Raw genomic sequence first — 27,086 nt, 5'->3', positions numbered from 1 at the left:
GCCACTGGTATGCACGCAAACCGAAAAAGTTACAGCAAATGATTCGGAAAACGCCACAAAACAAAGAAAGCGACGTTGGCAAACAAGCAAAAAATCTAAAACTTCTAGCCAATCAAAATCAAGTATAAGAAAGTCAATAACATATGTTTGTTAATCAAGAAATTAGGAAGACTTCATTGCTTTGACCAAATTTGGAAATAATTTGCTGTGTAAGACTTTGCTAAAACATTTTCTCAAACAAAATAAAATCTCTGAGTGCTATCATCTTAGTTTGTTTATTTGACATAAAACGCATTTTTACAATCAATGGTCACTCGTTAAAATCATTCAATCAACTACCGTACACGTAATTCAATTAGAAGTTTTTAGTCATAGTGAATTTAACCGCTCATTGTTTGGTAATCATAAAGGTAAATTTGAAACAAATAAATTACTTTGTTAATACAGTATAATATAAACTATAATAAAAATATTTCAAATAAAAAATACAATATATAAAAATCAAAGTTATGAAATCAAATATCTATAGTTATACAATGTGTAAAAATATATCGGTAAAACCGATGTAGCACGTAAATATATGGCAGTAAGATTATCAACTTCTGAAAGTCCTGAATTTGTAGGCATATGCCTCCAACTGCTTATGACATGTTTGTCCAAGCCTAAGGCGTGCTAAGTAGTTAGGTGTGGTAGTTTACAAATCACATTTCATTTTTCATTTTCATTTCTTTATTCGACAACAAGCGGTCCAGGGGTTGCGACAGCAACAGAGCGCCATAACACATTTGTGTCTGCAACCCCTATTGTACATATACTGTACTTTAATATCCTCGGCATGCCTTTCCAGAAATCATTACAGCCAAAATGTCTCACCATTCTGTACTTGGCCTAATTAGAACTTTTTCAGAATTCTCAAATAAAATATTTACTTTGCTTTATATGCAATGTTAGTTGACCTAATTTTTAGCATTCGTTAATTTTCCACACATAATTTTTTTTTTAAACATTTATAACTAAACTAAAGATAACACATATTCGGTTAAATTTTGTAAACAGATATGAATAAAATACACATAAAATCTTACACATTAAACATTTAAAACCATGATACAGGTTACACTAAAACTAAAGGACGGAGGAACTATTAAACACCTTTAAAATGTCTGAAAGATGATTCCGTAATATAACATTAAAACTGAATATTCTATTTGATTTAAACAGATCGTGGGGGTTAGTTTATAAGGGTGGGATTTTCATGAAAAATACCTTGAAATGAAGTAGTAGTAGCAGTCTTGAGGTAATAATCTTTAGGGTGACTTTATTTCATCATTAACTGTAGTACTTTAACCATGGTACTATACTAAAATCACCACCTATGCCGGATAACTTCAGTTCATTATTAACCATGGTACTCGAATTACCCATGTCATAGGGCAACTTCAGTTCATCATTAACCTTGGTACTTGAATCACCCATGGTATTTGGTAACTTCAATTCATCATCAGCCATGGTACTCGAATCACCCATGCAGGGTAACTTCAGTTCATCATTAACAATGGTACTCAAATTGTCCACATCATAGGGTAACTTTAGTTCATCATTAACTATGGTACTCGAATCATCCATGTCATAGTGCAACTTCAGTTCATCATTAACCATGGTACTATACTTGAATCACCCATGTCATAGGGCAACTTCAGTTCATCAATAACCATGGTACTCGAATCAACCATGCATGAAAACTTAGTTCATCATTAACCATGGTACTGTACATAAATTCAAAAACTACTTGGATTTTCTTGACAGGAAGATTGGTGATTGTGACATACATACATATTTCAATGTATTGTCCCATGAAAAATTGAAAGATATAGAAATCTATATTGCTTGTAAAAGTTGTTTTTGCTCAGCTGTTGTGATACCATATACACACAGTTGGTTTCTTCGTATACATGGCTTTGTACTTTGATGTATCATTTCATTTCTCGGTGTCATTGCCACGAACAAAATCAATTGCTGGATACAACAAAACAGACCTTGAACACTATCTCTCAGCTTTTTTATTACATAGGTCTCAATTTTTTATGGGGAAATACCCATTTGTATTAACTACCATAGATTTGGCAGTGTCGCATCCTTTAACTGATTATTATCTCGTAATTCCCAATAGTCTCCTTTAAACACCCAGAATTCTTTGCCATTCTGATTTGTACTCCTAGAAAAATACAAGAACTATGTTTAGTAATTTATCCTACTAAATCAAAACATATTAAAGAAATATACAATTATTGCGTTAGGATACTATTCTCATTATTTTATTTATGTACAGTTAAAATTGAAAGAAAAGTATAAAACTTACTTGAAAAACTTAGGATCATAAAGTTGTTTAAGCTCTTCTCTTTGTTTTCGTCTTTCTCTCTGTAAACTTTCAAGACGTTGTTTCTCCTTCTCTGCTCCTTTCACATCTCCTTCTTCTAGTAATCTGCAAATATTGTTTGTAAAAATGGGTCAAATTTAATAACTTTCTAATACTAATTTCCAAACATGTATTAAGTGTTATTTATTGAAAGATTATAAATAAATTGTCAGCTATCTATCCACTGTATGTCAATAAAATAATCAAATTTTCTATGCTCCTTGACCATATGCCTAAGCCAACTAAACTGACCATACAGCTAAACTGACCATACAGCTAAACTGACCATACAGCTAAACTGACCATACAGCTAAACTGACCATACAGCTACACTGACCATACACCTAATCTGACCATACAGCTACACTAACAATACGACTAAACAGAAATATCAAATCTTATTTAATGACTAAAAATTATTTTTCTTTAAAACAAGATACACGGTTTCAAAACCAAAGAATTAAACTTTACTTTCTGCAGTGAGTCTATTGCATGGTAAACGATAACTTTAAGTGTTGTACCTTAACGTCCTGTTAAGTTCTAGTCAATATAGTATCTACAAACCTTTGATCTGGTCTAAAGCGTGAGTCTGTGTATGGTAGTAATGGTTGTATATGACTATCAAGTTCATTCAACTCAATAGCAAATCTTGTCAGTCCATAGTAAAGTTGATGGTCCTCGGGCATACAACCTGTACATGTTCAAAAAATGTTTTCATCTGGTTTTTATATTAACTATCTGTATATTTTTATATACAGACAACCTGTAAATGGTAACAGAAACATTCCACTGATACCGTAGATGACCGAGTATAGTTCCATGAGGCCCAGGTATGACATTTTGAGAAAATTAGAGTGGTATACTCTGATCACGCATTAACAATGGAATTTACGAGTTCGAATTTAACTTAAATTAGTGGGTGAGATTACACTGAACCATGGGATTATATTCATATATATTCAGGATATTTCATGGACTTTTTCTTTGCGGGAAGCGCCACACATATTAGTCGCATACAAGAAAACCAATACTATTATTACATATGCATATACAATTAGCTTAACTGTAAAAAATTTGATTTAACTATGAAAAGTATGTTTATTTCCACTTTACCTGTTCTCCATATACATTTGGCAGATGAGGACTGACCGCAGTAGATACTTTCATTCCATTTGCCAAATATCTCATGAACAGTTTCTCCATTCTCGTTCATTACACATCCGTTAATTTCATGTCTTCTGTTACTCCAATAACTTGCCTAAAATAATACAAGTCTCTATTTAAAGGCCAGTTTCAGACAAAAGTTTGTAGTGCATAAAAAAAAGTATCCGATATGGCAATAATGGAATGAAGTGATTATATTAGCACTTACCTTGGTAAAATTCAGTTTGCATATTATATCTCCATTTTTAATGACAGTCTCTCCATAGTGGTCAATCCACCTTTGTCCACTCAGTATATTGTGAACGCAACTAGTGACCTTAGTGTATGTATAATGGTCATTATATCTATAAAAACAAAGATCAAAATGCAGATTTCTTTTTTATTGTACATAAGCACACTCATACTGTACATAGGCACACACATGCATAAGCAAAATGGAGCTTTGTTAGTAAAATGCTTGCTTCCAATCCAATCCCAAGTTACAGGGTTCAATCCCGACTTAGTCAAGATTTTACAGTAAATCAAGACTCTTTCAATTTACTCCCTATGCCTCAAATGTATTTCATGAGTTACTTGCTTTGGGATGTATATAATCATTGTCATAAAAAGTAACAATACATATGTCAATCCATGGTGCCTCTTATTTGCAAATATTGAATAACTATATCCATTAACTTACTTTGGTATTGTGATATTAATTGTTCCTGCTGGTAAGATTTCCATAGATTTACCCCAGAACTTTGTTTTTATCCTTGCATCTTGCCAATATGTATACTGCTTTGCTTCACAATGACAGGCAGAAACTGGAGGATGATGAGATACCTTAGCAATACAATAAAATTAAACATTACATTTATATAACAATATTTCTACAAATACTAAATATCTAGGCTTCTATTTGGGTTTAATTTTATGTTTAATTTTTTTTTTTTAGAAATAAATTGGACGGCAACAAGGTACAATGTGTTACAAGGTTGGGTGATGGTAAAAAAGTAATGTACAGTACATGTAAGTGGAAGCCATTAAATCAAGCTTCACACTGGGTGAAACAATATTTTTTAAATCGCCCATACAAAATAATCAAATGATTACCTGTTCAGATACATATTTAAAGCCCTTATCCTCTCGTACACATTCATATGTTTCACCAAGTAGTGGGTTAAAAGGTTTAGTTCGTGCACGGTAGTATGTTGAACTGTAGCTAGAGACGGCAAATGCAGCAATGTATACCATACGTTTGTAAGGGTTGTCCGTCTCGGCCGCTTTGTCAAGCAGTTCACTGTATTCTAACTCTTCACATAGCACCTGTAAGATGGGAAGACATTGGTACATTTGTGCAGATAAAAGAATGTAAAATTTTTTCTCTCACCTGAAGTAGAAATTGTGTGTCCATCTCGTGCAGTGGGAAGTACTTGGTGGCAGTGGCGTAACGCAGAGACCTGAGGCCTCTGGTATAGGAACCCTAAATGGCTCTCAAATGCTGGACGCCGGGCGTTTTTAGCCCTAGGTTTAGCCAATGAGCGCTCATAGCTATTACGCCACTGCTGGGGTGGTAATTTGTATGTATAACTATAAGTAACAATATTATATGGATAAATTAACAGACATTTTACCTGGAGCATGCTAAGTGGTTCATTAAATATAACAGGCATGGCAATTTTTGATAAATCTTTTCCAATGTTTTTCTTTAAAATGTTCCAAATGCTGATATCAGATGTATCAGGCTGGGGATAAGGTAGCTGAGTTCTACGTCCTGTCTGTGACCTGGCACCTGGAATTGCTGCCTCTGATAGTTCTTCCACTGCAATGAAAAGAAAATATAAATTAAAATATTGATAGAATATAATTGGCGATGTTAATATTAATGTTAAATTTTATTATTATGTTTAACCAACTTTTGCTATTTTCATAAATTGTCACGATTGTTGTAATTCAGTTTTTTTAACTGTAATGCAAGAAAAATTGAAATAAATAAACCTTGATTATTATTAAACCTGGGTTGGATTGCTATAAAACAGTCTTAACTGATGGTCTTAACTCCCCGATTAAAGCCGGCTTTATCAGATAGACGGTCTTACTAAAGCCACCCCTGTTAGACCATTGCTATAAAACAGTCTTAAATAAGACCACGTAAAGTAACAAATTGAGGGCGTACTTTGCGCGTAGAATACCAAATAAGGTAATGTTCGTCACGCTTGTTCAATTCACAATCATAACAGTACAACGTACATTATACGCGAGAAAATCTATTCTAGGCCTATATAAGAATAAAATCACCGTTATTATTTGATTTAACACTTAAAACTCGTTCAATTGGTTATCTTTGACGATAAATAATACGTAAAAGCAAAAAAAAGAGAGGTTTAAAACTGTTTTAAGACTCCTTCGAGTAGGCTTTAATTTTAAAGACCGTTTACAGGTTAGACCGCGGTATAGCAATGGTCTATAATATAAGACTACTTGCTACGTCACGAATTATAGCCGGCTAAGCGCTAAGACCGGTTATAGACCGCTTATAGCAATCCGCCCCTTGATTATCCCATGGAATTGATTCAAACTAATGCCATATTTATTTTAATACGACGTATACATCGATAAATAAGCATTCTCTTTATTTCAGTAACACCTGTATAATTAAGATGAACTACAAATATAATTATGGTAAAGTGGTTGCATCAATCCAGTTCATTTCAAATTAGTTATATTGGAATGATAAATAAAACAAATGTAAAGAAAAGGATCTGTGGGCTAGTAAAGTTATTTTCCTTTTATATCGAGACCATACAGCAACTACATGCAGTAAAAATAGTGAAAATCAATGAAAATTCTGAATTTCAATCTTTTCAATTAAAACTTAATACAAAGTTCACCCAATTGTGGAGCAACTGATATCTGCTAAAGGCTTGTTAAATATTAAATGATGACAACAATGTAATGTTTGAAAATATTTTTATATACCCTATATTTAATTTAAGGTATTTCTTTGTGGATAGATTCTCAACTCTTACTTTTTAAAATAAAATTTCTAATACATTGATTTATATTTGTTCTGTTTTTTTTATGTTTGTATTTGTTTATGGCAAAATAAATGATATGATTATAAAGAAACTATGGGTGACTACAATGATGATGAGAACAACAACAATTATAATGATGATGGTGATGATCATGACGGCAACAATGGTATAATGATGATGGTGATGATCATGATCATGACGGCAACAATGGTATAATGATGATGGTGATGATCATGATCATGACGGCAACAATGGTATAATGATGATGGTGATGATCATGATCATGACGGCAACAATGGTATAATGATGATGGTGATGATCATGATCATGACGGCAACAATGGTATAATGATGTTTTTAATGAAAAGTAATGTACATGACAAGGTAACGTGATGAAGATATTACTAAACACAATTATATATTGATCATATCAAATTTTGTAATAGTCAATAAGGGTTGAAATAATGAGTATTATGTTTATATAATCATGTCTAAACAGACACCCCCACAACCACACATTTCCATTCTTAATGCACTTAGTATAAACTGTTGATCTATAACGACACATTGCATAGGTCAGAATACCACCCACTCGTCACATAAAATATTAACAAATCAATGCGATTCAAAATGTCATATTTCCTAAAAATAGATTGCTTTTGAAAATAATAACACACAAGTGAAATTGATTTGTGTGTGGGTACAGGATACGTAAACAAAGAAATAGATCATGTAAGACAACCATCGTCATACAGACTCATCATTATCCCTTTATCTCCGTCACCATACTATCCAACAAGAAATCAACTTAATTGTCATTCTTATCCTTCATCATCATTGTAAAAATATTATAAATCCAAAATTACTGAAAATGATGCTGTGGGTTTAAGTGGCTGGATTTCAATGCAGATACAAACAAAATACAGCAGGAAACAGCTAAATCAAAACATTGTAGTAAAACAGCCAGAAATTCTGTAGAAATCTATACTGTATACCGGTAATTATTATATAAGATACAGTAAATAAACAAGTAGTGGGGCAAGGGTTCGAGGCTCACTTATCCTGGTGATAGAATGAGCCTTCTAGGATAAGAACAACAATTGTACTGTAGGTCCAGTGTATTCTAAATGTAATTAATAATATTATGTCTTATACAAAGTATGTAAATAACCTACATCTAAACACTCATTATCATTTACAGTATTAACACAATTCACTTGACAAGATCTTTCTATTAACAAATATTTGTATTGCACTCTCATTTAATTACTGTTGGTCTTCTCATGCATACCTCTCATTGATTGTACTGTATGAACAAGCAGCAGTAATATATTACAAGACACGGGTTCTAATTGTGTGTTTGTAAAGGTTTTTTTTTCTGGCAGCATTGATTGAAGTGAAATAAGCCGTTTTTATAATAAATAGCTTTTTCAAAGTGTAGCAAATTCACTAAAATGGATTTTCATGCATATAAATATAGTATCTCCATGTTTTATGTATCACATTGAGGCATTTCTGTATAAAGCTCTGTATAGTTTAGACAGAGCTTAAGCGTGGTTCCCACTAGCGACGCAACACAAGGACATAACGCAACGCAAGTGAATTGACCAATCACAAGTGATGGCTTATTCGCTTGTGATTGTTAACTGTCTATAACTTCGCTGGTCATTGGTTGAAACGCTTGCGTTGAGTTTACGTTCTTGCGTTACGTTCTAGTGGGAACCAAGCTTTAAGACGGTACCAAGCATCAAAATATACAAGGAGTATTTTTAGTACATATTTCAAAAAGTTCAGTTAGTACTCTAATAATTATTCTTTTACAAAGGACTTTTTTTTACTGACTGTTGTAATAACAAGAACATTTTTGATATCAAACAATAAAACATTTAAACATGAAATTCCCTCCAATCCGACTTGTGTTATGTCTCTAATGGGAACCAAGTATGTTTTAGTAGTAGTGTGTAAAAAACTACTGTTTTAATAGGATAAATGGATAACTTAATATTACTAATATATGGAAAAAATAATGAAGATAGATTGATCACAATGAACATGTTATTGTAATAACCTTTCAATAGCAAATGGCTCATGTATAATTCCAATTACATATGACGTATTCTAATTTGGCTGCAAGAATGTAGTCCATAAAAACATCAATTTTAATATAAAGAGCAGTAAGAAATTTGAAGCACCTAGAATAAAGCTCTGTCTACACTATCAAACTTGATGTGACAAAAAATGTGATGTGCCTATATATGGACATGATGATGTCATATCACTACCATATTTAGGCATATCACTACCATATTTGGGCACATCACTGTCTACACTATCAAACTTGATGTGACAAAAAATGTGGTGTGCCTATATATGGACATGATGATGTCATATCACTACCATATTTGGTAGTCTGATAGTGTAGATAGAGCTTTACATTATATAACTATGTATGTACTAACACTGTGTTCAATATATCACAAATGTGCATACTATTACACAAAAGCTCTTGACAGAGTACAGAATTCTTTTCACAAATTCACCATCTTTTAAAAATAGAATAAATATATCTAAATAGATACAACTCTTTCTGTAATAAAAATCCTCTAATACATAACATATTATGAAAATATTTTGGCAACTGTGTGCAGTGATTGCATGTAATGGATTTTCTATGTTGATGCAAGCCTACGTTTAATTTAAAAATTATGAATTTTTCATTCATTACATTCAATTTCAGAAAAAAAAATTATTCGCAATAAAAAATAATAAACCGGTTTGAAAATGGGAATGAAAACAATATATTGCAAATTTTAATCAAAACCAATATGATAGATAGGACATATTAAAAAATAAACCTTGGGAGCTTGAATATTAATTATAAACGAAGATAGTAATCTGTTGGGGGTTATGGGAATATCTGAAGTAAACCAAGCAATTATTTACTTGACAATTTAATTAAAGACTGACATGAACATGGTTGCAAATTAAAACCCAATCAGAACTCAATTGTATATACTCCTGCTTCCATTACAATGTGGGGATATGTAACGTTCTCTGGTATCGTTCTATTTCCGTTAACAAGATTCTATTAAGAAAATCCATTATACGCATTGTATAATCCAATATTCCTATGAATAACTTTACACACTGTAAAGATATAAGGTGTGATAGTAATGTCATTAAAAATCTCCGTGGCCTTTTAAATGTTCTGAAATAATTTTAATATTTTTAAATGTATGGCGTACTAATATTTAATAATGTATCAATGCAAATAAAAACTAATCAGATATATATTGTACTTTACCAGCCATTGTTACTTGGTAATCTGGTAGATTACTCCATAATAAAGATTACTCCATAATAAAGATTACATTTAGAAAAACATGTATATCCATCAGCTATCAGATTATATAATAGAGATTTTACATGCTGTTCTTTTCCTGATATAATCTAATATTTTTGCTGTTCTTATTACTAAATAAATGTATCATATTTCATAGCTGAACTTGCATACTATTTTATGTGGTTGCAATAATAAAATATTATCATATAGTATTTCTATTTTGAAGATTTAAATGTAATCAAGGCATGCTAAATTGCTTTGGTTATGTGGAAAGTGGAAAGTGTCAATAAATACGTTTTTAATTGAAAACTAAGTATTTGATTATATGGTAATCAACCTTCATTATGTAATTACTATTGAATTAAAGTTCTCTCATGGAAGTTTAAATGTAATCTAGGCATATTAAAATTTGGCAGCAATTTCAGTATCATCTTAAAAAAAATTAATTATATTCATATCTGAGAAATTTCAAATATGATAATCACTGTTGATGATATACGGTATGTAGGGCAATGGTATGCTTCAAATTATGAGTTGACAGAGTAAAACATTAGACATTCCTTGACAGATTTATTCATAGTGTTAAAATGTATTCAGAGAAATGTTACTACTATTATTTTATAAAAGGATAAATGGAAAATTGTGAGGTTGTATTATTTAATCATTACCAGAAATGTATAAAAAACAATGTGTAATTCCTTCAATATAAATTAAAATTATATTATGAAACATTTTATTATTGTATTGGAAATGTTTTAGACAAGTGCCACGAAGAAGAATACAAAAGTTCTGTGCAATCATTAAATCATTAAGGCCATTTGGTGTTTTTGTAGATGAAAGAAGGTGAGTACCTGTATATATATTTATTCTTAATGTAGGGAATGGTCTGCTAGGAGCTCATTGTACTAAGTCTTGGAATTATGTAATAGAGTGTCTAGTTCATTTGCGCCGCCTTGCCCTCCAAGTATAAGTAAACAGTTATTCATTTACAGCTGAGTGAACATTGGAGTTTTCCTTATTGAGAATTGAACCACTTGACTACAATAACTTATATTTAAAGGGCTAATTTTTGATGAAATTAAAAATTGAAATAAAGATTGAAATAAAAATTTAAATACCACAATAACCAAAGCTTATAACAGCTGGTCTAAAGCAATCTCAGGAAGAAGACCAATGTAATCAATAGAGAGCAGTGATTTAATTAAGTATTGCTTGTCATCATGTCTTTTGCTACATTTCAGTAAGATCATTGCTTTACTGTATTCGATAATAATTTCTAGTTAAAGAGATAAAATCACTTGAAAATGGTTACCATTTAAATGATATTATTTTAACAAATAAAATTAAATACTATTAGTAAGAATGTATTTATTTGATATAAAACAATATATTTAATGTTTGCATTTATAATTATTGCCTTAATAATAATTAATATTTATTTTATTTGGAAGCTCTAGAAGAATCTATGATTGAATAATGTTGCTGAAGTTGCAGTAATACAGTGTGACATATGTTTAGTAAAAATCAATGATTATTGTCATTTAACAGCGGAAAGAAAAAGAATTTTATATCATTCATATTATTAAATAAAATTATTAGTCAGTAGATTTTTTGGAGAATTGAATTGAGCTAATAAACATTTTTATATTTTATTTTAGCATTAAATAAATTATACAAGGTAACCAACCTCCTACAGTACTCAGTAGTTTTTTAAAGATAATTTCACTGTGCAAATGTCAGAAATTGAAGGAATTAAATATACAGCAGTTGATGAACAGATGAATTAAGTCAATCAAACATAACAATATTTTGATATGTATGTTTTATTAATGTCTCAATTTAGCATTACAAAGGTATTCATGGTATTATGAAAGAGTACATACTATTATTTTGGTATACTTTGGTTATATACTGGACACAGGATTACATCTTCAAATTAAATTTAGATAATTACTTACCACTATTTTTAGTAGAAACTGAGCAAATTATGTGTCCGAGACACACACTGCCCTAATAAAAGCATGTAATAAGTTTGGCACATCCTAGTATCAACAGTGTCTAAAGTTACCAATAAATCACCATTCACATAATACTAAGTTGCGAGCAAAAAAACCTAGATCACATAACACAAACAAAACCTAGTTCACTCAACATAAAATCACAAGCACAAACCTTGTTCACATGCTTGCGTGCATGGTACATGTGAGTTCATTAGCAACATTTGTAGATAACACATTTCATTTAGTTAAACCACATAAGTATGTAATTGAGAAACAACGGTTTATCCAAACACTACGAGAAAGCGTAGTAGACTAATAAATACCGGCTCAGCTGAAATGCTCTGCTACAAGCATCCATTTGAAAAGCATAATTATTGAAGCTTGACCCCCTAGCTTATTGATTTTGTGAGCTTCCGTTTCAGGTAGAATGCAATTATCCAGTGCAATTATAATAAAATACTAACAACACAAATGGATTGAAGAAAACTTTACTGTGGCTGAGGGTGCATAAATAACAATGTATTATCATATATTGTTTTGTGTATTAAGTAGAGTATGGTATTTTAATTATTTATTTCTGATTTCTATTTCTATTTCTACAGGTTATTAATATTTTGTCTACATTAAAAACATAAACTATATAGATGTAACATTGAGATATGCAAGTAAGTTGTGAAATCATAATTAGATTTTTCTGAAAAATGTATACACTATTTGTATATTTTTCTACAAAATAAATAAAATATAGAAATGTGTGTATTTCAACTGCCATGAGTCATTTATGTCTATATAAAGAGTAATAGTATGTAATGAAATGTGAATAAAACTGTGAATAATAAAAGCTTAATCAATAGAAATTATTCAATCAAGGTCAGTTTGAACTTTAAACACACATCTTTTATAATAAATTATACAGTAAATTATAGACACAAAAATTAATCTATAGAATATAGTTCCTACTATACTATAGAGGGGAATCAAAGATAAAGTTTGGGAACAAGATATTTACTATTAAAAGGGAATTAAGTGAAAGGTCAGTATAGCATTATTTGCAACAAAGCTATGATTACACGACTGTAAACAATTAATATAATAATATTATTATTTTGATGGGGAAATAAAATAAAAAATAAAATATAAAGAAAAATGAACTCACTACTTCTGAATTCTTCTGAGGGAATCTCAGATTCATCAGCCTCACTTGCTTGGGAAGAGCTCTCCTGGTCATCTTCAGCCTATAAGAACAATAAAGCATTAAAATAATACTGGTTGTAATGCCATACATAGCCTAGTCACTGAAAGAACACTAGGATTTAAATTCTATCTTATGAAATAGTGGAAATCCATCTGCATTTATTTTATTACTGAATGTTAGCTTTGCCTTAATCCTAGCATATGAATCTTGATCTAAGTCTTGGTTTTTTATTTGTTTATTATTACTATTACATTTGTGTTATGCATAAATTTTAATAATGTATTTGTGAGAATATTTTATAAGGCTAAATAAAAACGATAAAGTAAAACAGCAAGAAAAAATTGCAGAGCTTTCAAGCAGTACTACCCTTTCATCAGTGCAAGTGAAAGTACTTAAGACAAATTTAAGAATGTTATTATATACATATATTTCCATTTGTTTTATTGAAACGGTTCTCATGAACTCTATTTAATTTCCTAAAATAAAGGTGACATACTTCTGTAAACTCTTCTTCTTCCTCTTCTGAATCAGAAGACACAGATCGCAAATACTCTTGAGCATCAAAGAATTCAGCTAGAGATTCAGATCTTGACAGTTTGCTTTCTGTCGAGGCTTGAGCAACAAGAGTGTCATGCTATAAATGAAAATTAAGAGTCAGTTTGTTTTCTGAAACAACCATGAACAATGAGATAATAAAATAATTTATATCTTCCAATTTTAATGATTATTCCATAGGCAGCAGCTATGGGTCAGTAACGGTTGACCAACAACAAAGGTGACCATTCATAAATATTTACTGGTAAACGCCAAGAAATACTGTATTTATGAATTATAACTGGAGTTTTGTAAATGCCACATATTGTATTTATGGTCTAATCTTTTGATAGATCTATGTTGATAAATATAAGAAATAAACCAAGAAAATGAGATTTTGTATCCTGGTTTACTAGTGTTTACAAAGGATTACAAGATTTACATTTTACTTTTTAGAGCATAAACATTGTTTAATATGAATGTTGTGTGAACAGACTTGACTAGTTGTCTTATTATTTTATTTCTATAATAAATTATGTTGATTGATTCACATTCCAAAAGCATATTTCTTTGGACTGCAATACAAGGAATGAGAGTATGTGGCACAGTATGTTGGACGTTCTTCTGATCGCAAGATCAGGAGATCGATTCTAACACTTGTCGCTTTACTTGCGATCTTAGGCAAGACAATTACTTACATTTTAGAGTAGATTAACTATATAATATTTTAATGTATGTGTGTACCTGAATTGTTTCATCCAGAACAGTTAGTGGAGTTGATGGTATTGGAATGGATATTTCACCTCCAAGATCACCAATATCAGCTTCCTTGAATATTCGTGAAAGACGCCCTCTAAGTTCTGCATTTGAGCTATTAGCCTGCAATGCAACATAACAATATTATTGTTTAAGTACAACAAAAACACCATCTGACACAAAGTTATTTGGAAACTTTTTTAAAGCACTAAATTCTTCTTAATGTATCAGTAAATTTATTTTATAAATAGCTTTCCCTACACCACTTTACAAATCATAAAAAAATAAAACTATCATTTTGCAAATATCAACATGTAGAAACGATAACATGTACTCAGCTGATCAAGGCCACTAAAATAACAATATTATTAACGAGTATAAACAAATTAATCATTAATTGCTTTTAAACTTGATACAGTAATCTAATAATGATAGTTGCATGAACAGAAATTTTGAAGCTTGTGAAATTTTTACTAACCAATTACTGTAATAGAATGCTAGACAATTTTGAGCAAAGAGGGAGAAATTTAAACAATGGGAATCTTCACGTAGGGCTGTGACGTTATAATTTTTGCCATAGAGGGAGGCATTTAAACTATGGGAATCTCACAGATTTACTTTGACCACTGCTTCACATAGTGCTGTGGGTTCTACATTTATGCCATAAAGGGAGGCATTTAAAGTATATATCTTACTACATTTACGGGTTCGTCACTGCGTAGTATTTTTTTTTGGCATGTAGTTTTTGCCCAATGCTAAAAACAACAACATAGAGATTTCGAGCATGTGATCTATTTATAATCATTTAATGACTTACCTTGGTCAATGCCTCACGTAATGATGCCAGTTCACAATTGCCACCATAGAGAGATGCATTTGGGGCTTGCATCTTCATCATCTGACTAAGTTTCTCATGTTGCTGTGTAAGTGTATGCAGAAGTGTTTTGAATGAACGATGAACTAAAAAGATACAATTTAAATAAAAAAAGTCAATTTATATACTGTTTACAAAAACATTAAAAAATAAAACATTTTTAAAAACAATTTGTCAGCCTAAGGCCACCGTTTTTTAAGGTATTCCGAGAAGATTGGTTTTGTGACGACCACGTCTACCATCAACTTCGAACTACAGAGACCGGCATGCAGGCATTGTTTCTTCCATTTTCAGGGCTTTGGTCAAACATTGAACATTGTGACTGGGTAACTCAGATAATGGAATAACAGCAGTAACGGTATAAAGCTGTCTGTTCTGTATTATGGTAGGGCACTTCATTTTTAATATGTAGCGAAGTGGTGTCAATAGGTGATGTTAACGTCATTTTTTTTAGTGTATTTGTATCAAAGCCTTTTAGAATGAAATGGACACCTAATAACAAGTTTCTATTCAAATAATGTTAAAAAACACAGCATTGGATGGAAGTTGAATAGCGCAATATACACATCTTCAATGTCTTATCCTACCCTTGCCAGCAGTATCAAAAAACTCTTCTCTTCGGCGCCCTTCGGTTTCTTGGTACGAGAGGGTACTAAATCCAGACGTAACACTGCAAGCATCATCATCAAATAATGGGTTACCAACAAATATTGTTGGGTTGCTGAGTGGCCTCTGAAAAATTTACACAATATTAATAGTCAAAATTCAACAGAACTGTTTATAATAATTATACAATGACATTCAAGTAAAGTCAAATGATGATGAAGATAATAATCACAAACACTGTATGTTTACCATTTTCTTTGTATCTGATCCTATTTCTTCAGATGGCTTTCTCTGCTTGCTTTTTTTTAAGGACTTCTTTGCTTTCTTCTTTAATGTAAGGCTTTCCTCAGGCTGAAAATATAAAGTTAAATCTATGTTTACATTTGAAAAATATCTTATACTCTAAATCCTTTTTTAAATGTTAAAATGCTAAAATAGTTTGCCATTTTATACCATTTTTACTATTGTATAGCATGTGGTTAGCATATAGAATTTGTACCATTTTTATGTTTATCTTTCTATTTATTAATCCGTGGTAACCCAATAGATTGACATTTTAATGTATTCATAGAGTATATATACTAAAACCATAACAACAAAAGGAGATATATTATATTTTAGTAGACATGCATATTATCTAGGCACAACTGTTTTCTTTATCTCATTCTGTCGTTCACTGTCTATGGCATATGATTCAGCTTGCATTATGTAAATGTGTTAATCAGGGTAAAAGACAAATATTCTACCCCCAAATCACCAGTGCAGTGCACTTCAATTTTACATACATGTGAATTTTATAAAACTCAAGTGAACTATAATAGAGTTATACTAAAACATCCAAACTAATTATGTATTCTTTCAATGTTTACTTAACCCATGACCTGTAATCAGTCATCATTGTAGTGTCCAGTGCTTAGATATTTATGATTGCTGATAAAATGACAATTTGTTTACATCTTGTGAAATCAGTACACATACAGTTTATATTCGCAAAGAGTATTGTACTAATATGCACTATGTTTACACAGGGAAAGATACAGCCATGTACAGTGAGTAGGAAAGAGGTTGGAATAAAAGAAGTTAGAGGAAAAACTAAGCCTACATAGACAAGTTTGGTCACAGCACACTATGGAAAAATATATATATAATGGTGAGGCAAACAGTTTAAAATTACAGAGAGGAAATCATTAAACTAGAATCATCAACTAATGGGACAATAGGGACCATTAGATTTGTACTAACGTCAACAAAGTCCACATCCACACTATGGTTCGTAGTCGACTGTTACTTGTCGAAAGATATATGAATGTTTTGTGGACATTTACGTCGGCGTACCAGTGAACGTATAACGTAAAGACCTTGGGATCTGACCTTGTAATCTCTATTAGCACTTGTTTGTGGAGGTATTCCACAACGCTGGGCCGGTGGAAGTATGCAAGTCAGGCTAATTGTGTAGCTTAGGGCTAGCCTAGATCCTTAATTTTCTGTACGCAAGCTGGCGTCCTAGGTGATGAGACCAAGGCCATAACATGTAGTATTAAACTCTTTATTTATTTGGCAATCGCCGTGCCAGTCAACTTGTGCATGCGCATATCAGAAAAATGACGTGATAGGGTAGCAGTCAACGTGAAAATCTAAAAGTCCCTAATAAACTTGGTTTATAAACACACATTACAACAGGGGAAAACAACAACAATGAAAAAATAATTACTGGAACTTGGCACAAAATCAGAATAATTTGCAACATAACAAAAAGAGAAAATAACATTTAGATCAAAACAAAAATAAACCATTCCTTTTGTATTATACAGTAGTCTAATTAAAATGAGGTTTGTAATAAGCAACAAAATGCCTGAAAAAGTGCAACTGTAATCGTCATAAAAAGCGGAGATACGTCTTTATTTATATTTATGATATTTATGATTACAAGGGCATATCCAGAAATGAAATTCACTATAAAAGTATAAAGGCTAAGATGAAAACACACAGCAAAACAAGAGGAATTTCAACACCAAGATATACAATAAACCGACATACTAAATGTGTGTTGTTAGTTGTAAAACCAACACCACTATATGATTCCACCTACCTGGATCTTTATAGGACTTCCATTAAGCGAGTACAACTTAATAGGTAAAAAAAGGGAAATCATACAAACACTTAATACATAATAAGACGTTTGAAACTTATTTCTGGGTTCTTTTGGAAGTTCTTAATGCCCCCCAATGAAAACCCAACAGGTCAATGTTGAAAATAAAAAAGAGTAAAATAATGATACAATGTTTAGTTCACCAAATACATTAGGCGCTATATAAATCCAGGATATTATTATTATTAAATTATATTAGGCTACAATCTGTTAAAGCTCAGATACAGGCATGAATTTTAAATATAATATCTGGTTAATTGTACATAAATCAAATATTTGTAACGGAAATCAAGACGAAAAAGCATGAATTTCCCTTAATATGGTCAAATACAAAATTTGGCAAAAATTTGCCATAAAAACCAGGAAGACTTTTTTTCAGTAGTTAGGTAGTTTAACCTATGTAATAACATGTCTGGTGACTCCCTAGAAGGTGAAAAAAGATGGTGGATATACGGTAGATAATTTTTGCTTTAGTATGAAAATAAAAATCTGAAGTTGAATAAAAATACTAGAAATGTAAAATTCAAGTTATATTACCTATATTTAGTCATTTGATAAAATTTTTTACCACACCGTTTATTTTTCATAGCTTTTTAAAATGCCTCTCTATTTACAAAATGTGTGTATAAAAGAATAGAGATTTTACTGTGTAAGTTGAACTATCCCCCCACTGATAAGAAAGTGCTTATTTTCAACAAGCTTGTGTAACACAAATAAAATCCCAAAAATTATGAAACATAGGGGAAACTATAGATCGATAATTATTGGAATGTATGATCAATAGAAATTTTTTGCCCGCACCTGGCCTTTAAATATAGCACTATTCTGTTATTAACAAATAAATATAAATGTCTCTACTCTATTTCTGTCTTATTAACAATTAATTATAACAGAGGAAAAATAGATGAATATTTATGATTCCATGAGATTGACACATTTGGAGTGAATAAATTGGTATTCCTACAAGACCAGAGAGATAATAAGAATATTCACTTAAAGAAATAAAGCAGTCTTTACTTACATCTGCATTGGGATCAGAATATGGTGGAAGCTCTGTATTCAATAAGTCTTGCAAAATGTTAGAAAGTTCCACAATTGTATCTTCTGCATCTGACAAATCTATGACAAAGAATTGATCAATTATTACCTCCGCCAAGGAGGTTATGTTTTCACCCCTGTATATTTGTGTGTGTGTTTGTGTGTGTGTCTGTGAACATCCTGGAGGCCACAGTTTTTATCCGATTCTCACCAAATTTGGCAACAATGATCTATGCCCCAAAAGCTAGGACGAGTTCGAATTTGAGGGGAAAAGGTCATAGGTAAAGGTCACAACTAACAAAAAACTATTTTACTGCCTAGAGACAACAGTTTTTATCCAATTCTCACCAAACTTTGCCACAATGATCAATGACACTAATTGTGGTTACATTTTGAAGGGTTAGGGTCAAAGATCAAGGTCCACAAAAAACTAAAAAAAAAGAAATAAAAAAATAATTTTTAAAAAAAACCTCAGTGGGACTTGAACCAGCGATCTCAACTGTGAGAGGCTGGATACATAACCATTACACCACACTGTCATCCACAACTTTGTAGTGTGCAGTTAACATATTTACACTTAGAGCTAATAAAAAAAAATGTAAAAAAAAATATTCAGGGGGCATTTTATGTAGGGAATTTTACAGTAGGCGGAGGTTTGTACTCTCGGAGTACCCTCTAGTTCTCTATGTTATGTTATATAATGCATTAGTTCTTTATAGCCATTATTTTGTACTATTTACTGTAATAAAAAGATTAAAAAGCACATGCTATTACCATGTTATTATTTGATACATAAAAACATTTTAATTTTAAAAACACTTGGTTTATGCCTAATCATAGAATTCTCAGGCTGCAATCTTTTGAAATATAAAAATAAATAATTAATTTAAATTACAGAGAATTTGATTCTGATTCAACAAAAAGGGTGTCATTGATTGTACGTAAAGCTTCATTTCGCAAAATTGAATTCTTCATAAACCTGGGTGAATGCCCTACGTTATTATAATAACAATACAATTGATACACTAAAAGTGAGTTAATTGTTGGAATATGCTACCATGATAATATACAGTGTGTAGTTAAAGTCATTACAATTCTCATTTACAATGTATATATTATTGTTGCTAAATCTTATGGCGTCATCCGCTGCATAACTCAATCCTTAATAACCATTAGGATAACCTATAAAATATTGATATTACCACCGATAATCTCAACTAGGTAAGGTGTTGAATCTAATTAAACATGATAATAAAGGTCATAAGATTACATTTATTATTATTACCTACACTACCCACTCATTACAAGTTACAGTTCCAACAATGAAATAAAGTGTGAAACACCGGAATTGAACTTTGAACCCAGGAAAGCAAGCCTATTAATTACTAAGCGACAGCATCACTACTTCGGGAAACTAAAAAGATTTTTAAAATTTTAAACCTGGCTGTATTGTTTTTTTATTATTATCAAATTTATGCCAAAATATTTTATAATTCTATTTAAATTTAGTCTCTGGATTTTAGTAACAGAATTACAAATCTATTTGAACCATAATGAAAAATAATACAAATGGACAAACCTTTTTGGCAAACATCAAGAGCCGATGTGTCCCTCACCCACATCGCCACTCGCTCTTGGTTCGATAGTAAACGTGACGACTGCTGTTTCTTCAAAGTCTGTCTTCGTTTTTCTAGCGTCAATGCTTTGAGGGTGACATTACTAGTTGGTGTGTTTGCTTCTACACTGAACATTTTCGATTCTCGCTTGGATGCTAGGAAACGTTTACGGTAGGTTTGGTGTTTCTGCAAATGCTCTTTCCATGCTAGGAACTCTTCATGGCTAGTGCTCTATTTCAATTAATACACAAAAACATAAGGTTATTAAAAAGTTGAGTTGAGGTAAAATGCCCTTCTTTGTAATCTTATCAATAGTATTTTTATTGTATTTTTATTGTATTTCAAGACAATTTTTATTTATTTTTTTTGGAGAATTTTAGATCAACTTTTGGTGAACAATGTTTTATTTATCTATATATCATTACTATTTATTGTCTACAGATTTAAATAAAACAACTTTTTACTTTAAAAAAAAGGGAAATTTATGAAACTGATTGTGGATTTACTAAACAGATTATTTTTAATACATAAATTTAATATTCTATTTAAAAATAATAAAAATACATACTTTTAAATGATATAAAAATTCTTCATTGTCAATATCAATTCTTCTAGCTTTCTTGTCCTCTTCTTTTTCTGTATTGATTACTGATGTGCCAATATCAATAGTTCCATGGATCTTGCCTTTTTGAAGCTACACAATGATATAAAAAAAATACCAAAAAAGTAAACATAATTAAAATGGAAACAATATGGCAACAAAAGTTCAAAAGCAAAAAGCAAATTAATTGTATTCAAATCTCATTCATTCCAGGTATATTAAGAGACAACAAACAATTGGGTAGTTACAACATACCTCTGCTACAGTTTTACCATAGGTCAACATTCCTTTCTCCAAAACAAAATATCGCTGAAATTTAATTACATAATAATTATATTAAATGATACATGCAAAGAACAATATATTAATTTTATTAAAATTTAAAAAAAGTTTAAGACAGTTTATAAAAGAGAAACATATTACTACTGTATAACTAAAGAAAAAAAATGTTTTAGAAACTGCAGTTAATAATTTAATTTGTTCCCAAGGCCTCCATTTCATATTAAAATCATTTAGGATAACAAACTATTTGTACTCTTTATCTGTTACCTACTAACACTTCGACAACCATATTGTTTAAAAATGACATTTTATTATTAAAGTTTAACTTAATTTTTAGTTAGAAAATACCATAGGATAAGATAAACTCATTACAACCATTTATCCTAATGGCTTATTAAAACAACAGATGTTCAACTATTCTATTCATTTACCTTATGCCATCCTTTCATTGGTCTTTTTCTTCTTTTCAACAAGTAGCCTTCTATTTTTCCTGGTTCTTGTTCCACTTCGGTATTACTAGCATTATAACGGAGTAGAGTCATGGCACTCCCTCCTTGTTTGTCAGATTCATCCTCAAGGTGTGAAACAACATCTCCATCTTCTTCCTAAAAGAAAAACAAATTCCAATTTATATATCTATATAACCAGTTTTAAAAAGTAGTAGTATTCATTCTAGCAAGGATTATTAACATAATTAAATCTAACAATTTATTATGGTGTTTATTGTAAAATACCAGATGGGTAAGATAGGGTTCAAACTAATCAAATGGCCTAAAATAAAACTATTAAATCTATTTTAATGTATCGGGATGAATAGATTTCATACACATCTAAGTAATTAGATTAGTAATTGAAATCTTCAAATTATGCATGTGTGCAACATCTACAGTCAATTATTGATATGAATATTATGCATAATGCATAGATATGTTGTACATGTAAAGTTTGCTGAGAAAGGTGAATGATGTTTCATATTCATATCATTTAAATTATTTCATGAAATTATTAAATTCAATCAAAAAAATGTACACTGTACTGTAGGTTGGAAGAATTCACATAGAAAAGGAAGATCTTAATAAATAAGTGGGTTATTATATGTAAAGGGGAAAGATTTAGTCACTTCGCCCTGCACAATTCACATATTTACACTGTTTTATACTACTAATTTATAGTGAGTTTAAATCATAACAATTATGCACACATATAATTTCAAATTGTCACCTTTTCTATTGACCTTGAACGATTTATTGATCCGAATGATACAAAATTATATTTACGATGACTCGGTGACAACTCCTCCACACATTTTAATACCTTCTTCATTATTAACAATATTCAATTGTTAGAAATAAACCAACAAGGCACTTAATTCAACATTACAGAGCAATTAACTGCCTAGACACTTCAGAAAGCAAACGCCCTATGTATGCTAGCTCTTTAGGCTCAACACCTACTGTACTGCAAGACAGACACTGCGGCCTAGGCTCTCTATCCAAGGCCTTCTGCTAGCTCTAAGACACTCATCTTTGCGTTAAATCACAGATAAGTAGAAAGATAACAAGCCAACTGGCTAGCAGCAAAAGAAATTATATCACACAGCACAGGCTTTACTTGCAAAAACAAGTTACCATCTGCATAGCAGTACAAAACTGCAATTAATAATTTTCTAGTCGAACGCATTAAGATTCAGTAAGTGACTTCGTTGCTGCTAGTGCAGTCAAACTAATTCTCGTAGCTGAATGATGATAAAATAATTAACGGGAAACGTCAATACGATATTGATGTGATAACACACGAATATTAGAAAATAATGTTTTTTTATGGCTATAACATCAACTTCATGACAATAACACTGAATTTCTTTTTCAGTTCAAAATTATTTATTCAAATATTAAATCATATGAGCAATGTCAACTATTTCACATGGTTAGTTTGTACAAAATAAGTGATAATAATACAAATATAGTATGACTATACAGTGTGTGAAATTATAATAATCATTTTAAACTTTAAAATGTAGAGTTCCTCAAGGAATACAAATATTAATGATAAGTGTTGGGTTAATTTTTTTTCTCCAATCAAACAATCCTATTAATTGTTTTTCACTTAACAGATTCCTGTAAAATTGAATCTCATTTTTATGCCAATTTTCAAGCCATTTTATTAAAATGAAATACAGTAATAAGAATCAGTAAAATTGAAAGGAAAATTTTTTACATGTATTTTATTATATATTTTTACATTGGTTAACAATTATCTGGTTGATTGATTGATTGATTGAAATATATATTTATACTGGGTAACCTCTTCAGTCAAAGACTGGTCTACCAGAGGGCCAGCCCAGTTGGTGATCAGTGGCTGTGGTGTACTAATACACCGGGGTAACCCCCTACTCGTCTTGAAAGATGTACTAGGTTCTTTAAAGTGCACACGAGCTAGATGTGTACACTGGACCTACGGTTTATAGTCCTTATCCGAGAAGACTCGTTCTACCACCAGAACCATGGAGTGTTATGGCTACGTAATTACGGTTCCACGGTCTTAACAGCTCGGCCACTCACTCACTGTAATTTATGTACATACATTTTAAAAACAAAAGGACTCGAAATTCACCCTTCTGTAGTAAACTAGCATTATGTACGACTGTCAAATGTTTACTAGTGCTTGGTGTACTATTTTACACATTTTAAAATAAATTAAAGGTAATTGTCACATTATAAATTTCTATAATATAACTGGCTACATTTAAGGGAAAAAAAAGAATAGAAAGAATAAAAGAATATCGCACACTTTTTAATGAGTTTTTATAAATGGTCAACAATAACTGTACATGTACTGTACAGTAAGTAACTTGTTTAAAAGACACCAACCACATTAGTGATTGATTTATCTCCGCCAAGGAGGTATTGTGTAGTCGATTGCATATGTCTGTTTGTTAGCACTCAAAAAGTTACAAGATCTTTACCAAAATGAAAATACAGATAGATATGTGGTCACTTCATTACATTTTCAGGCTAGGGTCCCAATTCTGGACCACAAAAATTTTTTTTTTCCAGTAAAATATTATGTAGGAGAATTGTTCTAGTTGATATATTTAATCCTTAACAATATTACAATATAATCAGAGATGCACTTCTGGTTACAAAAGTCTATTATTACCTCATAATTGCTCTTTGACCTCAACAAATTCCGGTCTGTAGAATCTTCCATCATTCAAACTAATGTGTACTGTACATAAACTGCATATGACTGTAAAAAACGGTGAAACAATTATAATAATAACCATTTTATCAACAAATTGGACTTTTATAATAACAAATTAAAAAATAAGTAAACTCTACAATTAATACTAGGCACCCTTTGGCTGGCCGCAACATTTTTTTCCCTATCGTCTGATGCAGAAATCTTGAATAATGCTTAAGATACGTTGACACATTCCTATTGACCTATGCCCATGAGAGACTGATAATGTCTTATTTTATGCTAAAATTAATCTCATAAAATATTCATGAATTCTAAATGATGTCCAAAAAAAATTAATTGCATGCAAACCGTCTCGGCCAAAGTCAAGTCGGCCCCAAGTCAACTTGGCCTCAAGTCAACTCGGCCTCAAGTCAACTCGGCCTCACGTCAACTCGGCCAAAAACTAATCGGTCAACTCGGCCACAATAAAGTATGGAACGCAAAAAGCTTAATATTATTATGATTATTACTATCCACGCTTTAAAAAAAATGAAGAAATAAAAAATATAATATAATAATATCACATAAAAAAATGATCTCATTGCTGATATGAATAGAAGTACCCGCGTGTTACAAAAACTCGTGCAGGTAGGCCTACCGCATTTTAGTAAATCGAAGACGTAGGCCTACGTTCCACCATTTGGCCATAGAAAAAATGATCGTACATATCGTTTTTGTCCATGATTTGGGTTTTTAAAAAAGGGGAATCCCCAGCGAAAACACGTAGCAGTTGTAGATATCGAAATAGCTGCCAAAGGCGCAGCTACGAATTGGTCTCAGATGTTGTCGCCTAATCAAATGCATACACTGAAGAAATCTACGCGTGATTCAACAATGGAGTTAACATTATTTTATACATCAATGATTCAATCAAACAATCTTATTACACCTAATAAATATCATCGCATATCGGACATGTTTATTGAATTTTGACGCACAAACGAACATACGCGCCCACGTACGTGCATCATCATTATTGGGCCTACAATGTGTTCCTATTTATTATCCAAATGTTCATTATAATCATTAATAATAGTATGAATGCTTATTAATAAATCAAAAATGTGAATAAATATTATTTTAGCAATCCCCTTCATTTGCACTTTTTGCGTTCCATACTTTAACGGGGCTGAGTTGACCAATTATTTTTTGGCCGAGTTGACGTGAGGCCGAGTTGACTTGAGGCCGAGTTGACTTGACCTTGACCTGGGGCCGACTTGACTTTGGCCGAGACGGTTTAGGGTCGACTTGGATCGAAATCATCCATACTTGTTTGTTTATTTGTGTATGGTCTAACATAGTACTATGGAAGAATGAATTCCTCCATAATGGGAACGAGATGACACAGGACTGAGCAGTTGGTTTAAGGGTCTCTAATTTTCATCATACTTGAGTATGATGAAAATTAGAGACCCATCAACAGAAATAACATAGTATGGTGAGCATATTTTAATGCACAAATTTACAAAGTGGCTACGTATGCGTAGATGCAATCCTCATGCTATATCTACGCGCGCCTATTCAGACAATCAGGCCTGCAGCCCTCTTAGCCTAAAAAAAAACATCCCTCAAGGAAAATGGTGAGAAAAGACGATGGTGACTAGACTAGGAGGGTTACCATATTATGATTAGGCTTAGGCGTAAATGCAGCCACTAAATTTATGTACAAAAATCTCAAACAAAACCTCCAAAAATATAGTCTTCTGCGGCATATCATTATCAACCAATATCATGAAAATCAATCAATCATCATCATATCTAGCTAGCCTAGTAGGCTAGATAGGCCTTAGTTAGAAGGCGGAGTATCTAACTAGCCTACCAACAACGTACCCTTTTTTCTTAACTAAACTAGGCCTAGCCTAGCCTTACCTACTAATATTATAACACTACTGTCCCTGCCTATAGGCTAGGTCTAGCGGGATAGCTAGGGGTCTAGGCTTAGTTAGGCTGGGCTGATATTCCACTTGTTGTACACGTCCACCACTACCACAACTTAACCAAAAAGTGTAGAGGCTACCCTCTATCTAGGGCTAGTAGGCCTAGGCCTAGTCTACTCTACTACAGATACTTACAATAAAATTAACCTTTTTTAGTAGGGCTAGGCCTAGGTCTAGAGTCTTGAAATAGGAAAATAGAAAAAAGCTAAAGGCGAGGCGATTTTTGTTGTGTTGTACGCACGAAAGAACATTTGACTGTATAGTCAGGGCCTAGCTAGGCCTACTTTACGGCACTTACTTTGCTCTTGAGAACTTA

The 27,086-nt window shown here is 31.6% G+C and overlaps 1 protein-coding gene across 2 annotated transcripts; it reads right to left on the bottom strand.

The window, feature by feature from the left end:
• Positions 1–264: 264 nt before the first annotated feature.
• On the bottom strand, positions 265–27,086 carry LOC140040460 (oxysterol-binding protein-related protein 6-like). Of its 2 annotated transcripts, none has more exons than XM_072086427.1 (21): positions 27,069–27,086; positions 24,750–24,839; positions 22,022–22,195; positions 21,564–21,617; positions 21,276–21,401; positions 20,671–20,938; positions 19,075–19,172; positions 16,154–16,255; positions 15,886–16,030; positions 15,242–15,384; positions 14,413–14,547; positions 13,631–13,768; positions 13,096–13,174; positions 5,194–5,381; positions 4,673–4,885; positions 4,260–4,402; positions 3,789–3,924; positions 3,530–3,674; positions 2,981–3,107; positions 2,360–2,482; positions 265–2,215 (listed from the first exon to the last, which is right to left on the bottom strand). In XM_072086427.1, exons 2-21 carry the CDS (start codon positions 24,801–24,803, stop codon positions 2,110–2,112), a joined length of 2,697 nt encoding a protein of 898 aa, XP_071942528.1. In that variant the 5' UTR covers positions 24,804–24,839; positions 27,069–27,086; the 3' UTR covers positions 265–2,109. The 2 variants fall into 2 exon arrangements, with proteins under 2 accessions (XP_071942528.1, XP_071942527.1); XM_072086426.1 differs by lacking the exon at positions 27,069–27,086 and adding an exon at positions 26,906–27,046.

The sequence above is a fragment of the Antedon mediterranea genome, chromosome 2 (assembly GCF_964355755.1).
Source record: "Antedon mediterranea chromosome 2, ecAntMedi1.1, whole genome shotgun sequence".
Classification (NCBI taxonomy): domain Eukaryota; kingdom Metazoa; phylum Echinodermata; class Crinoidea; order Comatulida; family Antedonidae; genus Antedon; species Antedon mediterranea.
The sequence above is the reverse complement of the archived record's forward strand: the minus strand, read 5'-3'. Positions and strand labels throughout refer to the sequence as shown.